Below are 16,132 nucleotides of genomic sequence, written 5' to 3'. Positions count from 1 at the left end.
ATAAAGTGACAAAAATGTGAATCTGTCACGATCCTTATGGTGTTTTAACTTTTATAAGGTCAAAATATAATAAAATATTTATTATTTACTTGTTAAAAAACTCTTTGAAAATGGCCGGTTTTATATTTTTTCTATGATGAAAGTAATATTTTGGGATTAGTTGGCAGCCTCAAGCATTTGTCGTTGTTTGACACTTCTTTGTAAAAATAAATAAAAAATAAATTAGTGATCAGTGTAGCAGTGTTGTAAAAAGTATCCAAGAGTTGCACTTGAGTAAAAGTTAAGATATGGTGTGAAATCACCCATATGAATAAAGTATCTGATAATAAATGTACTTGAGTATCATAAGTAAGTATAAAGTAAAATTATACATATATTTACTTTTGTAAACTATAAGACGAGTATATATCGGCCTCCCGATCAATTAATTGCCATAGAATAAATTAATTTTAAAAAAGCACTCTCTAAAGTAACTAGTAACTAAAGTAATCAAATAAATGTAATGGAGTAAAAGTACAAAATTTGCCTCCAAAATAAAGTGGAGTAGAAGTTTAATGTAGCAGAAAATGGAAATACTCAAGTTAAGTACAAATACCTCAAAATTGTGCTGAAGTACAGTACTAGAGTAAATGTAATTAGTTACATTACATCATTAGCCCTAATAACCACTCTAGACAGTAAATAAAGATTACTTAACATAAAATATGTATAATGGATATTAACAGATTTATAATAAATACATAAAAGCTTTTATTGTGAAAAATGTATTTTTTTCCTTAGGGGAAGCTTCTTGTTCTAAAAAATAGGAAAATATGTCTAATATATCTTTTTTTAATTTAGTAAACCAAAACTGAAAGTCTTTCATTCATAAACAAGTGAAAGTATCAGATTGCTTCCTGAATGGTGTCACATGTGAACCAGCTGTGAGTCGGTGTGTTGGTCTGTTGTTGTGTGATTGTGGTCGTGCAGACGGGAGACGGATGAGATGAGATAAAGCTGCGTAACAGCCAAAACCGCCAACATGAACAATCACGATCGCTGCGTACTGTGGATGTGTTTCTGTGTCGTGCTAATTAATCTCTGTCTCTCCCCCTGCAGCTCTCGTCCGGGCCGTCCTCCGAAGCGTTGTTCTGGTGCAGGGATCCAGGAAAGCCCCAGGCTGCTGCACCCGGGCCTCCCCGGCCTGCTGTCCCCCAACCTGCTGTCACACACCGGTAAGAGACTCCCTCCATCTTTCTGGTTCTCCGTCTGCAGCGCCTCTTACTCAGTTTCTACATGGGTTTATTTGGTTTATTTAACTCGGGCTACTCATAAAAACATGTCTCTCCAAAATGAACTTTTGGTGAAAAAATCAAGGGGTTTGAAAATGTCTTATTTAGGTTATTTAATAATTATCAGCTCACCGTGATGTTGATGGAAAGTCAGGAGAAGTTTCACAGTCCACAAAACATTTCTGGAGCTTCACAGCGAAACAGCGTTGCAGTTTTCTCCTAAACAACCGAAGTAGATGGAGACTTGTTTTAAAACGTAAACAACAACGACAACAGAAAGGAAAACATGACATGGATCCATCCAGCTCGGCAAAAGCCCAGATTTCCTGATTTGATTTGAAAAGATGTTGTTACGTGCTTTTAGCTAAGCAGCTACAGTGAGGATTTCAGCTTTAAAAAGGGTGTAAATAAAGTCTTTATAAATGAATTTGGGATCTCCAGGGACCCACCTCCTCTGCCTCGGATTGGTTGCCTTCATTGGTTGCATTCTCTATGTTTGACTTCCTACTGAAGCTCTGTGTCTGTTTTTCTTGTGGTTCTGATACGGTGGTTTATGTGCTGTACTGTAGTTTCCCCAGTAAACACACTGACCCGTTCAGCCTTTCTCCAGGTAAACTGCTGCTCCTCTTGGGTTCACGTAACCGTACAGAGCCGCTCTTCGCAGCCAGAGTGTCTTCTGGCTCGTTAGCAGACCCTGTCCTGCTGCTGGTCAGCTAACTAGCCCAGGTACTGCAGCTGCGACAGTCGAAGAGGTCGGTTTGTTTACTTGGGGAAACTCCAGCTCAGAATCCGCAATCGGCGCCGTCGCTGGCTCGGATTGTTTTATCAGCGAATCACAAGAAAAACACAAACGCAACCCATGACCTCCGGACAACCACCGCACGTACATGTGAGGAGATAGCATGCGAGCTAGCTAATTCTTTCTCTCCCTCATTTGTGGTGTGATTAAACCGTTACGTCAAGAAAATCTCTTTCAGAACTTTGTTTTCTCAACTGGACGAAGGCGTCTTTTAGTTGAACTTGCTTTCTCCTATCAAAGCGTGACGATTGTGTTAAGAACAGAGTAGGGCGGGTCTTAAGTCATTCCTATTACCTTCACCTTCCTCTGAATCTCAAACGTATCCCCCTTTTCTTATCCTCCTTTTCCTACTTTTATCTTCCATTGTTTCTTCCACATAAAACCTCCATCTCACTGTCTTTTTCCCTCCATCCCTCCATCCACACCTTCTCTCTTTGATCCGTAAGTGAAAGAAAATAGAAGGAAAAAAAAGGGATTTTTTCGGCACAGAAAGTGAAAATGGGCAGAAAGAAAAAGCTGTTAGAGCGAAAGAGAGAGGGGGGAAAAATGGAGAGAAGGAAGGAGGAATGTCGCCAGAGGAGATGATGAAACCTAAAAACGACTGCCAAAGAAGAAGGGAGGGAGAGATGGAGCAAAAAAAAAGATGGCGGGAAGAAAAGAAACGACAGATTGTTTTCGGAGTTGACAGCAAAAGAGTGGATGAAGGGAAGATATCTAGAAGTCGGATAGAGAGTGAGGGATCCGGATTAAAAAAATAAATGACTGGATGGATGAAGGGAAAGAGAGGAAAGATTGTCGTATGGGGAAGAAGAAGAAGAGGAGAAAAAAGACCTGCAGAGAAAGAGAAAGAGAGGCTGAACGAGTGCAGACTGCATGGTGGTGTGATGAATGACACGTCTCTGGGGTCCCACTCCTCCATCTGTCCATCCCTCCCTCCTCCCTCCCTTCATATCTCCCTCTTTTCTTCCCTCCTTCTTTCTCAACTCATCTCTCTGTCACCCCTTCAGCTTCTCCTTTCTTTTTTATTCCCTCTCCTCCCTTTCTCACCTTTTTCTCTCCTTTATTTCTTTCTTCTCCTGACTTCCGTCCTTCCTCCTCTCCTCCATTTCCTCCCATCTGTCATCTCTTAATTCACTTCTTCCCTCTCTCCCTCTCTTCCCTCCCCTTTTTTATTTCTCTCCCTTCTTTTCCTTCCTCTTCCCGTCTTTCATCACTCTGCCATTCCTACTTTAGTACTTCCTTCCTTCCTTTCCTCTCTCTCCCTTTTATCATCTTTCCTCTACCTCTCTGCCTCACCCCTTTATTTCCTTTCCTTTCCTTCTCTACTTCCTTGCTCTTATACTGTGCACTTTTAATCTCCTTCGATCCTTCCTCCTTCCTTGTCACCCTCCTTTTCTGCCTTTTCTTTCCTTCCCTCCTCCCTTATTTACCTCTCATTTCTAAAATCTCTCCTCCCTCACTCCCCCGTAATTTATCTTCTTGCCATCTAATTTCTAAAATCTCTCATTCTACTCTCCTTCACCGCTTCTTCATCCCTCTTTCCTTGCTTTCGTCTTTTACCTGTTTTTTTTTCTGCTCTGGCACTCCTTCGTCTTTACTTACCTCCCTCCTGCCACCCTTTTCCTTTTCTTTTTTTCTCTCCTTCCTCCCTTCTGTTTCCCCTCCTTCCCTCTCTGACTTCACACCTGCCATCTTGCTCTCTCTTCTCCTCCAACTCTTCTCCCTCCCTTCTTTTCCTTCACCTTTTCTCTGTTATGGTACTCTCTCGTTTCATACCTCCGTCCTGTCGGCCTTTCCTTCCTCCTCACCTTTTCTTCCCTCCTTCCCTCTCTCTAATTTTTAAATTCACACCTGTCATCTTGCTCTCTCTTCTTCCTCCCTCCCTTCATTTCCTTTCACTTTCTTCTGCTATGAAACTCCCTGGATTACCTCCATCCTGCCGGCCTTTCCTTCCTTCGTACCCTTTTCCCCTCCTTCATTTCTGACTCCTGTTTTCTCCTCCTGCGATCCTTCCTCCATCCTTTCTTTCTTTCCTTCCTTCTTTCCCTCTCACTTCTAAAATCTCGCCCTCCATAGGCCCTCCACTCCTTCTTCCTCCTTCTCCTTCCACTTTTCTCTGTCCTGATACTCTTTCCCTTCTTACGTTCGTCCTGCCAACCTTTCCTTTGTTCTTCCATTTTTCTCTCCTTCCTTCTGTTTTCCCTCCTTCCCTCTCTCTCACACCTGCCATCTTGCTCTCTCTCCTTCAAATGTTTCTTCTTCTTGCCTCCTTTCGTCTCCTTCGATCCGAACTTTCTGTCTTTGCATCCTTTCATTTCTCACTTGTCACCTCACTCCCTCTTCCAACTTCCTCGCCTCCTTCATTTTCATCCCTCCTTTCTTTCCTCCTTCCTCTCGGTCTCCATCTCAACCTTCACTTCTCCTTCTCACCTCCCTCCTTCCTCCAAATCTCTCTATTTTCTTTTAACCAATTTTCTTCTTCCTCTCCGTCTTTCCCTCCTTCCATCCTTCACTCCGTCCCCTTGACAGTGACTGTTGGCCTCCTTCTCTCTCTCTCCAGGATAAATAAAACATGGTTGTGTTTAGTGACATATGGACACAGCTCACTGTGGCATACTAATGACACACACACACACACACACACACACTTCTGCGCACACACACACATACCTGATGTGCGTGTGTGTGCGCAGAAGTGTGTGTGTTTGTCGAACATTAGTGGAACCCAGAGAAAACATTTGCTCACTTATGATCGCTCATTAGCTCACACACACACACACACACACACACACACACACACACACACACACACACACACACACACACACACACACACACACACAGCACATATATACAACACACACACACACACACACACACACACACACACACACACACACACACACACACACACACACACACACTTGGCAATAGCCGCTTGTCGCATTCCGCCTCAGTCACACACACACACACACTCACGCACACACGCAGAGTTGGTCGTCTTAGCGGCCCTGCGTCCATGGAGACGCCACGTTGCCGGGGGAGACGGGCTGTTGTTTACGACCTCGCGGGCGCCACGGCGATGGGGGGCATCGGCCAATCACAGATGGACATTTATCACACTGTTAGAAAACACAGAGTGAGAGGAGGAGAGAGAAAGAGAGAGTTTGGAGGAAATGGTGAGAAGAGAGCAGAAAGAGGAGGAAGATGAGAGGAGGAGGAGGAGGAGAGAAGAAGATGACGACTACAGGAGGAGGAGATGGTACTAGTTAGAGGAAGTAGAAGTACTGAAAGAAGAGAGTAGAGAACGTTAGAAAGAAAGGTGGCAAGACAATTTGATGAAATTGAGGAAAACACTTAAAGGAACAGTTCACCCAAAAATGAAAATACAGTCACATCTTCTCACCCCCTTGCTTTGTTGTCTTTACGTTTTAAAACAAGTCTCCAGCTGCTTCAGTTGTTCAGGAGAACGCTGTTTTGTTGTGAAGCTCCAGAAATGTTTTGTGGCCTACGAAACTTCACCTGACCGACCTAAAGGAGCTTTACGTAAGAACTTTAGTTTGAACTGAAACTATCAACAGACTGTGAAGAAGTAAGTGCCGTCCTCTCTCGTTATACCACTTTGTACCTCAAGAGGCGACAGCGAGTGACTGTAGCGTCCAGCCTGCCCTCAGGCCGACATGAGAGGGGGAAGAAGTAGAAGAGAAATCATGTTTGTCAGCAAAGAAAGAAGCGAAAATAAAGAAAGATCTTGGCGAGTAGAAGAAACAGAAGGATGTACGATGCAGAGAGAAGAGAGAGGAGGAAGTGAAGACAGAAAGGAGATAAAAAATGAAGATGGAAGGGGTGAAAGGAAAGACGGATGATGGACGAAGGAGCAGAGGAAGGAGGAAAAGTTAAAAAGTGGATGAAACACGAAAGATTAGAGAACGAGGGAGGAGGCATAAACGACAACAAGAGAGTGATATCAGTTTAATTGGCCTCATCTTCCTCAACAAAGAGGCTGTGATGATAAGCGTGGGAGTGTGTGTGTGTGCGTGCGTGCGTGTGTGTGTGGTAACCTATGCAGCGTGCTGCGGCACTCATTTGACTTGTTAATTCACTTCAAAAACAGCTCAATGGTTCGCCTTGTCTTCTAATACACACACACACACTTCACATAAACACACACGGCTGCAAACACTTCGGGTACACGGACACACATAAACAAACATACAAACACTTAATACACACTCACAGAGACAGTATTTTTTTGAACACACACACACACACACACTTCTTAGAAAACGCGCACACACTTTAAACGGACACACCTGCAGTACACCAACACATTTTTGGCACGTTTTGCAGTGATAAACATAAACATCAGTGCACGCACACACACACAGACACAGACACACACACACACACACACACACACACTCTGTGTAGGTTACAGATGAAGTGCTTTCAATCTTGTCATGAAAAGAATACACTCATCTGAGGACTCTTATGTGCACCTGCAGAGAGAGAGGGGGAGGGCGGGAGACAGAGGGGGAGGAGGAGGAGGAGGAGGTTTGAAGAGGACTAAAGTGACATTAAGTCTTTTTCATCTCTCCTCCTCCTCTTCATTTTCTTCCTCCCCCTGCATCACGTTTTCCTGCTTTTTCTCAAAGTAAACACACGCGCCATGAGAAGTCGCTGCTAGCGCCCCTCCCATGCACCGCTCGAGTAGTGGAAATCTACTCTAGATCCGTAGAAAGACGACACTAGACCGGCGTGATTGACGGCTGAAATGCAGGAGAAACAAACAACAACATAATTCTGGAAGATTACAGTTTAATTGAACATTAACAGCTAAATTTTGAAGTTGTGCCAGGACATAATCAATGAGGTTATGAACTATAAACACCAGCAGCAGCCTTCATTGTAATAAAACACTGTGAGCTGCTTGTTTTTAATCAGCCTGTAAGTAATTACTGCTAAGAACAGAGGATTAATGGTCCCGGTGATATGCACCACATTTAAGGTGAAACGTTCACTTTTTCAGAAAAGAATAAACTTGGTGCAGGTGTTTAGTTTGTGTTTTCAGAGATGGAGCCATCGCTATAATGCCTTGTGGCGGCCATTTTGCTTTCAGCCATGACCGATTTAATGTATTTTGCATCGTATCTCCTGAACCAAGCGTAACAACACAGATGTTAAGCGATGATTCACTAATTCACCATTAACTAGTCATCCGATGTTGCATACGGTATCATCGTAATCCTCATTCCCAACTTGTCAAATACTAGTGCTTTGGTCAGGTCGACCGCCATCCCATAGTGTCATTATTTGACGGGTTGGGAAGGATACGCAGTTTCTTTTTTAAGTATTAGATCCCCAAACAATGGATCAACAGACCAGAAAAAACAAGAATTAATGACTTTAACTGGGAAGGAAATCCTCAATCATTGACTTAATGGGATAACAGAACCCCTAACGACTCCTTACCATTAAGTTAGTATTAAAGCCCCAAATGATAATAGACAAGATTTAATAGACAAAAAAGCTGATAATCATTGTCTTTTTCGGTGAACGGATCCACTTACTTGCTTATCAAGTAACACTACTAGTGTTACTGTTTTACAAAAGTCATACAAACCTCAAACTCATATTGAAAAACTTGTATAAGCTTTAATTGAGTCTGAGATTGGCTCCAAACTTCCTGCTGAGCTGTTTTTCAGACATCTTAAAGTCAAAAACAATGACTCTAGAGCCAGTGGCTCTGTCTATTAGAGATGACACAAAATGGCCGCTGTAAAATGGTTCCAAAGGGGCGTCTTGGACTTCCAGTGAAAGCTAAAGATGGGCGACCTAAGTGCCCGAGTGCGGAGAGCTGAAATCTATTTGACTCAGCACAAGTGCAATCGACTGCATTTGTAAATTGGCACTCCGAGTGCTCGCAGGAAGAAAGAAAAAAAACCCAGCAAAACAAAAAAAGCCAGAACAGTGTGTTTCTAAATTCAGAACACAAAGAGCAATTTCTCTGTTTTTCCTGTTTGTTTTATTCAAAGTGTCACTCCGTCTCTGAGAGCGCGTTCAGAGCACTTCGTCAGAGATGTAGGTGCAGCGGATTAAATATTTACAACCGTGGCCAAATGGGGTGGGTTTCACGCGAGCTCGGGAAGGGGGGGTTTAGGACTCTCGAAGATCACCCAACAGCCTCCACCAGCAAACTCAAAGCTATTAAAGACCATCCTGACGCACCGTGCGGTGGAAGGACACTGTCAAATCTCATTTAGAATATCGCCTGCCGTGTGCTGGATGCTTTTACTGAAAAAGGCCTTACAGTAGCAGCAGAGGGTATATGTATTTTATGATGGGTGGAGCGTTAATGACTGAGTCGAACTGATGGACAGAGTAGTGGACGTACAAATACAGGATGTTGTGTTCGGGAAGGACATTTTTGTTGGGTTTCCACAGGAAAGACGGTGAAATGTATCTTCAGTCTTTAGTTTCATGTCGTCTTTCAGGCAAGAGTTGGATTTTCCCAAACGTTTGAATGCTGAGACGTTTGACCTTTGTTGTATTTTAAAGTTTCCTATTTCCACAGACAATAACAAACAAAACATGGCGCGTTAAATGGTTTACGATAAGAGGCTGTAACTGACAACAAGGCCTTTTTATTTTGAGTTTCTGTACTGCAATTGGTAGATTTTACCTGTCAATCAAAAAGTGTAGTATGGACTGATGTTTCCCCATTTATGTTGGTGATTTGGAAGTCTCTTGAGAAACATCACGTTTCATACGAGAGACCTGCACTGCAAAAATGGTAGTGTGGGGTTGTTTTACCAATCCAATTTTGTAGGTATTTCACTGGATAAATTAAATGTTTGACCTCCTGGTAGCGCCAGAGGAAAAGTCTCAGGTTCACCAAAGTCATTAGGACTCATCTTGTTGGAACTATGAATATCTGTACCAACTTTATAGCAATCAATCCAATAGTGTCTGGGATACAAAATGATCCCATTTTGTAGGTGTTTCACTGGTGAAATAAGTGAAATGTTGACCTCCTGATGGCGCTAGAGGAAATGTTGGAGGATCACCAAAGTTGTTGGGATTCATCCTGTGGGCACTATGAATGTCTCTACCAAATTTCATCCCAATCCATCCAATACATGCTGAGATATATCAACCAAAAGTAAAGTAGTGGACAAACCAACCAACCGACATCTCTAAAGACAAAAGCTGCTAGCATGACTAAAACCACGCTACATCGATTACAAATACCAATCAGATAACGTTAAAAGGCCAACAATACGGTCTTAACATTGCACAAAAAGAATAGAGATTATCCAGTTTAAACATGTGCTAAGAAAAGGTTAAAAAGTCTTTAATTAAAAAACAACCTTGACTTGCCTTTTCTCTCTAACCTGTGGCCTTTTTAATCAGGCAGGTGAAAGCCGCCATCATGTGAGCACTGGTGGGAAAATTCCTCCTGATCTCTGATGAGTTTATTTCTCCGGTGATGTTCGTCACGTTACGCTGACGATTCACTTCTTTCCGGTCATAATCCTGTTTGTCCCGATTTCCTCTCTTCATTCCTTCTTCGCGTCTTCGCCTTTCTCTCTTTCGTCCTTCGGAAAGCATTAGGATGCACGTGAGGGAAAAAGAGATGGGTAAACAACGTATGGACAACCCACAGGGGACCACTGAAACACACACACACACAGAGGAATATATTTATTTTCTCACACACACACACACACACACACACACACATGCACACACAGGTCCTATATGATGCGTGTGTCTTTGAAGCAGTCCGTCAATCAATCACACACTAATTCCCAAGGTTCCTTGGTCGCCATTAGCGCCGGGGTCGATGCTCGGTAACCGTGGACACAGCGGACAGCCATCGATCTGAGAGAGAAAGAGAGAGAGTGTGTGTGTGTGTGTGTGTGTGTGTTTGATAGTCATGATGGAGAACAGTATTGTGGCTCTGCCCTCAATATTGATTGTCTTCTGGTTGCATTGAGGCGAAGCGGGCGTTCTGACTCTGTGTCCGAGTGTGTGTGTGTGTGTGTGTGTGTAAAATCCATGATTTGTGTGTGAGTGTCCACCCGTGTGTATGTAGGGCTGTTTCCTGTATCTGTATATGCATCTTAGTGTGTGTGTGTGTGTGTGTGTGTGTGTGTGTGTGTCAAGGTGTTTCTCAGTAATCAATGTGTGACTCCATTTTCCATGTTTATTCCCGCCCTCTTATCTCTCATTTTCGTTTTCTGTTACCGCAAGTTTATTCTTTAAATTTGAAAAACTTTATATGCAAACATATCCACTTGAATTTCCAAAAGTGCAATAAACTTTTGTACAAACAAAATTGTTTTTAATCAGCCTTTAAATCCCGGAAAGACAATATTTGCATCATATCACGATAAAACAAATCCAAAATCTAAGATAATATATAGTCTCATATCTCATATATTGTGCAGCTCTAGTGGAGGATGAAGTGAAAGTGTCCATTTAATGGTGTCTTTAAAGTGACTTTAATGATAATAGATCACGTGGCTACATGTATGTGAAAGGTGTAGTATCATCGTCCTGACCTGTAACTTAACGGTTTTCATTCAGTCCAACTGGCCAAACACGAGCGGGACCTAACGCAGCATCTGGTTTTCTTAGCTCCTAACGTATGTCAGCTGAGAGGACGGCGAGCATTAGCTGAGAGGACGGCTAGCATCAGCTACGACTAAATGTCTGTAAACCGCCTCAGTACTGGATCCCCTGTCGTCAAGCTGCCGAAATCGGTGAATTAAGTTATACATTTGTGCTTTTGTACAGTAATCTGTGAACTACTCGATGAAATCTGAGCTGGCTTTTTATTGGTTGAAATTGGTTTGTACAAGCTGACGTGACTTTGTTTTACAGGAACAAAGACATTTTTTGGCATGTATTGTTAGTGGTCTGAAGCACGACTCCAGATAATAGTTTCTCTATATTTGCTGGATGTGTAAAGAGACGGTCGTTATCCAAAAATTCAGCTGCATTTTAACAAAGAAAACACAATGAATGTATTTACATTCTATTTTATCACTTATTACTTTATCTTTACCAAGTGACTATCAATTGAAATCCACCTGACAGTGGATCTGACTCTAAATTTGAGCCGATTTCTCTCCAGAATCCAGTAAGTGACTTACAATAAATACATCCGCTCGCTTCACAGACGGTAATGAGGAAAGGCTCTGGAGTAAGAAAGGGAAAGGACAGAAAGAAAGAGGTGCAGTCAAAGAGCCTGAGGCAGAGTGACCAGACGTATTGTCTGCTGTCCTGCTGAGAGAGAGGAGGAGGAAAGAAATGGAGAAACATGATGGAGGAAAGGAGGCCAAAACTGAGGAGAGGAGGAACACGGGACCATAAGGAGCTGCTGCTGCTGCTCCAAAGCACAAATCTGAAAAACACTTTCTCTGATTTTACTGCTGAAACATCCTATAATATCACAAACAAATTAAAATGTATTCATTTTATTTTGATGATATAAAAATGCTTGTGAAAATAAAAGGTGAAGGGAATGAGTAATAACAAAAGGAGGCTGAACGGGGACACGAGAAGGGAGAAAACAAGGAAAGAAGTAGGATTGATGTGAGAGGAAGAGGAAAGAGATGGAAAGGCAGCAGAACAGAGAGGTCTGGAAATGGAAAAACAGTCAGAAAGAAGAATGAGTGACATGAAGAAGTGGGATGGATGAAAGCAAAGAGGTCAAATAGAGAAGAGGCTGTATGAGAAAACAAGAGGGAAGGGAACAGCAACGCTCGATGGAGAAGAAATGATGTGTTTTTAATGCTCTGACTCTCATAATGCATCAGAATAATTGGTGATATTTGTTAACAGCTGAGAGTCGGTCATTTCAGTGCTGAAGATATCTTGTTTTCAACTACTTTACCCTTTAAAGTACCCATGAAACAGCTAATGGAGTGCTGTTTGCTTCAGCATAGTTTTGTTTCCTGTAAAAGCAGGCAGCGGCTGATGGTCGCCGGCGCTGACTGGCGGCTCCCAGGGAACATGGCCGAACCGGGACGGAAAACAGAGGGAGGCTAGTTTGATGAAGGGAATGAGTGCCGAGGCGGTTTTCTTTCCCGGGGTTTGGCTCCTGGCGTCGCGGGCCTTAGTCAGTGAGCTAACGTTACGTTTAGCAACAGAGCCAGCGGTATCTGTCAACCAGGAAACTTTTGTCTCATCTAGTTTATTATTCAAGTAACTTTATGTTTACTTTATCTGTTCTTTTAACTCCTAACGTAGCCAACTGTGATACTGCAGCAAACATGGATCAAGTTAGTGGTTAAAATAGTTTTCTAAAGGAACAAAATCCAAAATATTTCACATATTTCAATCAAAAATAGATTGTTAAGGCGAGTATCGATTTAAAGAAATTACTTCAAATATGCATCCCTAGCAGTTACTGTAGCGTGAGTCTGTGACGACCCGTCCAGAGCAGCACTCCTCTGGTGACGTTTAATAGCAGCGTCATGAAGTAAGGAAAGTGTTTACTGGATTAAAAATGAACACGCTCCTGAGTGCAGGATGAGTCATCAACATTTTTAATGATTTTCCAGGAAGTTACAAACTCTAAAATAGCATTAAAATTACCTGGTGTAAAGGTGAGACGTGATAAAAACACAAACAGGTTTTAGCTTCATGGAAACTTGTAAAAAAAATGTATTTAATTTATTTTACTGTTGAACTTAAAGTTTTTAACCCTGCACGTCTGTCGTTAATTAAAGAACTCGAGTTAAGTTTAACCTCCACACCTCCTCCTTCATCCATCCATCCCTCAATCCTGCTTTAAATTAAATTTCAAACAACGCGACAACTCCTCCTCCTCCTCCTCCTCCTCCTCCCTCTATCTTGTTTTCTTTATAGCTTGCAGACAACTGTACTGTGTGTGTAATGGACATTCCTCCAAGGCCGTCAACCGTGACCGGGGCAAAACCAACTGACCTACACACACACACACACACACACACACACACACACACACGCACACACACACACACGTATGCACAGATAAGCATGCATACATTCCCTCACACACACACTCATTTATACATGAAAGCTAACTGTACATAGCTCACACGCACACTTTCAAACATAATAGTGCATTTATACAATGAATCTCTCTCACACACACACTCTCTCACACACTCTCTCACACACTCTCTCACACACACACACACACACACACACACACACACACACACACACACACACACACACACACACACACACACACACACACACACAGGGTCATCGCTCTCACTCTGCTGGTTGTTGTGTATAGAAGTCAGTTCCAGGTCAGTGCACAGAGCCAGGGATCTTACTCCATACAAAAGAGAGTGTGTGTGTGTGTGTGTGTGTGTGTGTGTGTGTGTAGCGGTGGGGGCGTGTTCCCTATGTGTGTGTGTGTGTGTGTGTGTGTGTGTGTGTGTGTTTTATTTTCCTGCATGTGTGTATCAGTGAATATACATCAGGCCTGAGGCGTCAGAAACAGCACTCACACCCTGAAACACTTCAACAAAACACTCCGACTGAAAAGAAATTTTGACAGCGACAGCCGAGCGTCGGTATGTGTGTCACAGCTCAACGCAAAGCATCATGGGTAACAAGGCAGCACCTGTGAGGTCTGAGGAAGAGGAGGAGGAAGAGGCAACGAGAGCTGTGGCTGGGTTTTATGACAGCTAATGATTCCAGTACTGGTCGAAAATTATGGCCGTGTGTGAGAATGTTTGTCACTAAAGACCTTTGTGATGATGATGAAGATGAAGATGAAGATGATGATGATGATGATGATGAAGATGAAGATGAAGAAGATGATGATGATGATGATGAAGATGATGATGTAGGTGACAGCAGTGTGTGTGTGTGTGTTTCACAGGCCTGACAGCAGCCGCCATGGCCGAGCTCCAGAAGCTGCAGAAGATGAAAATGATGATGAGTCTCCAGAACGGCAACGAGTCGGACAACGACGACCTACACTCCAACACAGGTAACACACACACACACACACACACACACACACACACACACACACACACACCTGTACAAAGTAACTAAGTACTATACAATTTTCCATCTTATTCTTCTGCTTTACTACATTTACGTTTTTTAAGTAACATTTCATTTTAAGATTTTACAGAACATTTTATAAAATATGACTTATTACAGATTAAACCACCAAAAGCATATTGAGTAATTATAATTTGATCGAGTACTTTTACTTTAAAGGAAAAGTTCACTCAAAAATGTAAATTCAGTCATCATCTCCTCACCAACATGCTGATGTAAAGTCAGGTGAAGTCTCGTCGTCCACAAAACATTTCTGGAGCTTCACAGCAAAACAACGTTGCAGCGTTCTGCTGAACAACTGAAGCAGCTGGAGACTTGTTTTAAAACGTGCATGGCTCCATACAGCTCGTTTGTCGTAATGCAAGTCTGCGTTATCCCTGAGATCCCAAATGGATTTGAAAAGACTGTGCACAAAATTAAAAAGTGGTGCAATTGCACATATTTTATGGGTTCAGGCCATGGGCGGGCCAAAATGGCTCGGTGGCGCCCCCTAAACGCAGCTCCTGGGACTGCTGAGTATCACACATAGACCTACAAGAAAGTATCTTGTTTTCTATTTGATCTGTTTTGAAGCGTCAGCGGAGGATGCATGTCTATGTTACATGTCATATATATGTTTTTATTTTTATTTTTTCCTGACGTTTGAGAAACAGCCCTGTCTTGTAGTCCCATGTGCCACCAACAAACTAGTTCAGCAACTAACTAGTTCTAGTTCAAGTTCAAGTTCAAGTTACTTTATTAGTACCCAGAGGTAGATTTTGTTTGCAGTTGAGTCCTCATACACACATATGGGAAAAACATAGAGGCACATATCACACATCATCCAATTTAGGACAGTGGAAATTAAAAATGGTAAATCTTCAGTTCTTACAGGTCCAGATCATACTAAGATACTGAAGTGAACTAAAATACTAATAGTAAAAAGAAAATAAAACAAAATGAATCAGTAAATATTGTTTAGGTTGTAAAAACATACATAATGGGTAAAAAAAAAAAAAGAGTAGAAAAATCATCATTAGCTTGTGTAGTTTGTTCTTTCCAACATGTTTAAGACGTAATGATGATGTGTCAAAGATTTACAGTCCTGGAAGTTGCAGGAAACGTTGAAAAGCAGCTGTAAGAGTCACTTTCTCCAAAGTTTCAATTCTATTTGATGCATTAAAAAAATCTTACTTAATGCAAATTTATATTTGATCTGGAGATAAAATGTAGAAAAACCAAAATCAGACTTGTATGAGCTTGTTTGAACTGAATAAAATATTCCATGCAAGTCTGAATACGGAGACACATTTTAGGGAAAGAATGAAACGACGGACGTTTGTTTTCAGAATAATGGCACGTCGGACAAATGGGACATTTTTCAGACTCTTAGGATTTAGAAATAATGAGTCGTCGGGACACTAACACGGCAAAAAACAACAGGAAGAAAATACAACAACAACAATGTCAATGATTCTACTAATTTTCAGTGGTTTTCCTGGATGGTGACGCCAGTCTGATTATCACGTTCGGTCTGAAAGTATGTTTCAGGAAAGAAAAATACCAAAAGTACGAAGTGACATATATAAAACAAAGACTTAACGCACACACAGAAACACACACACTTTCCGGCCCACTCCATCTCTGCTGTGTTTGCTTCTCTGAATTATTAAAAAGACAGAAAACAAAAAGCCAAGAGAAAAGAAAAGAGAGAGAGAGCGTGCAATCCTTCCCTCTGTTTCCAGCCAGACTCCCCTGTTTCTATTTTTCTTTCTCCCATTTCTTCCTTTTCTTCAGCTGACCTGGCAAATGGGCTGATAGAGTTACTCTTCCTCTATTCTCTCGTTTGATTCTCTTTCACCCTGTCGTTTTTTATTTATTCCCTCCTGCTCGTCTTCTTCTTCCTCCGTCTTCTTTTATTTCATTCAGAGTGTTTTCAGTTTTGTTTTGGAAAGCCTCCTTTCTCATTGTCCGACCTTATTTTCTTTGTAAGAGACAC

General features: G+C 42.0%; 1 protein-coding gene across 1 annotated transcript in view; it reads left to right on the top strand.

Moving 5' to 3' along the window:
* Positions 1 to 16,132, top strand: part of dachb (dachshund b) — an 85,526-nt gene that overhangs the window by 47,129 nt on the left and 22,265 nt on the right. The window contains exons 2-3 of the mRNA XM_073474432.1: positions 1,099 to 1,214; positions 13,964 to 14,074. Coding sequence (XP_073330533.1) covers positions 1,099 to 1,214; positions 13,964 to 14,074 — 227 coding nt within the window. The remainder of the gene's footprint in view (positions 1 to 1,098; positions 1,215 to 13,963; positions 14,075 to 16,132) is intronic.

This window comes from Pagrus major, chromosome 10, assembly GCF_040436345.1.
Source record: "Pagrus major chromosome 10, Pma_NU_1.0".
NCBI lineage: Eukaryota > Metazoa > Chordata > Actinopteri > Spariformes > Sparidae > Pagrus > Pagrus major.
The sequence above is the reverse complement of the archived record's forward strand: the minus strand, read 5'-3'. Positions and strand labels throughout refer to the sequence as shown.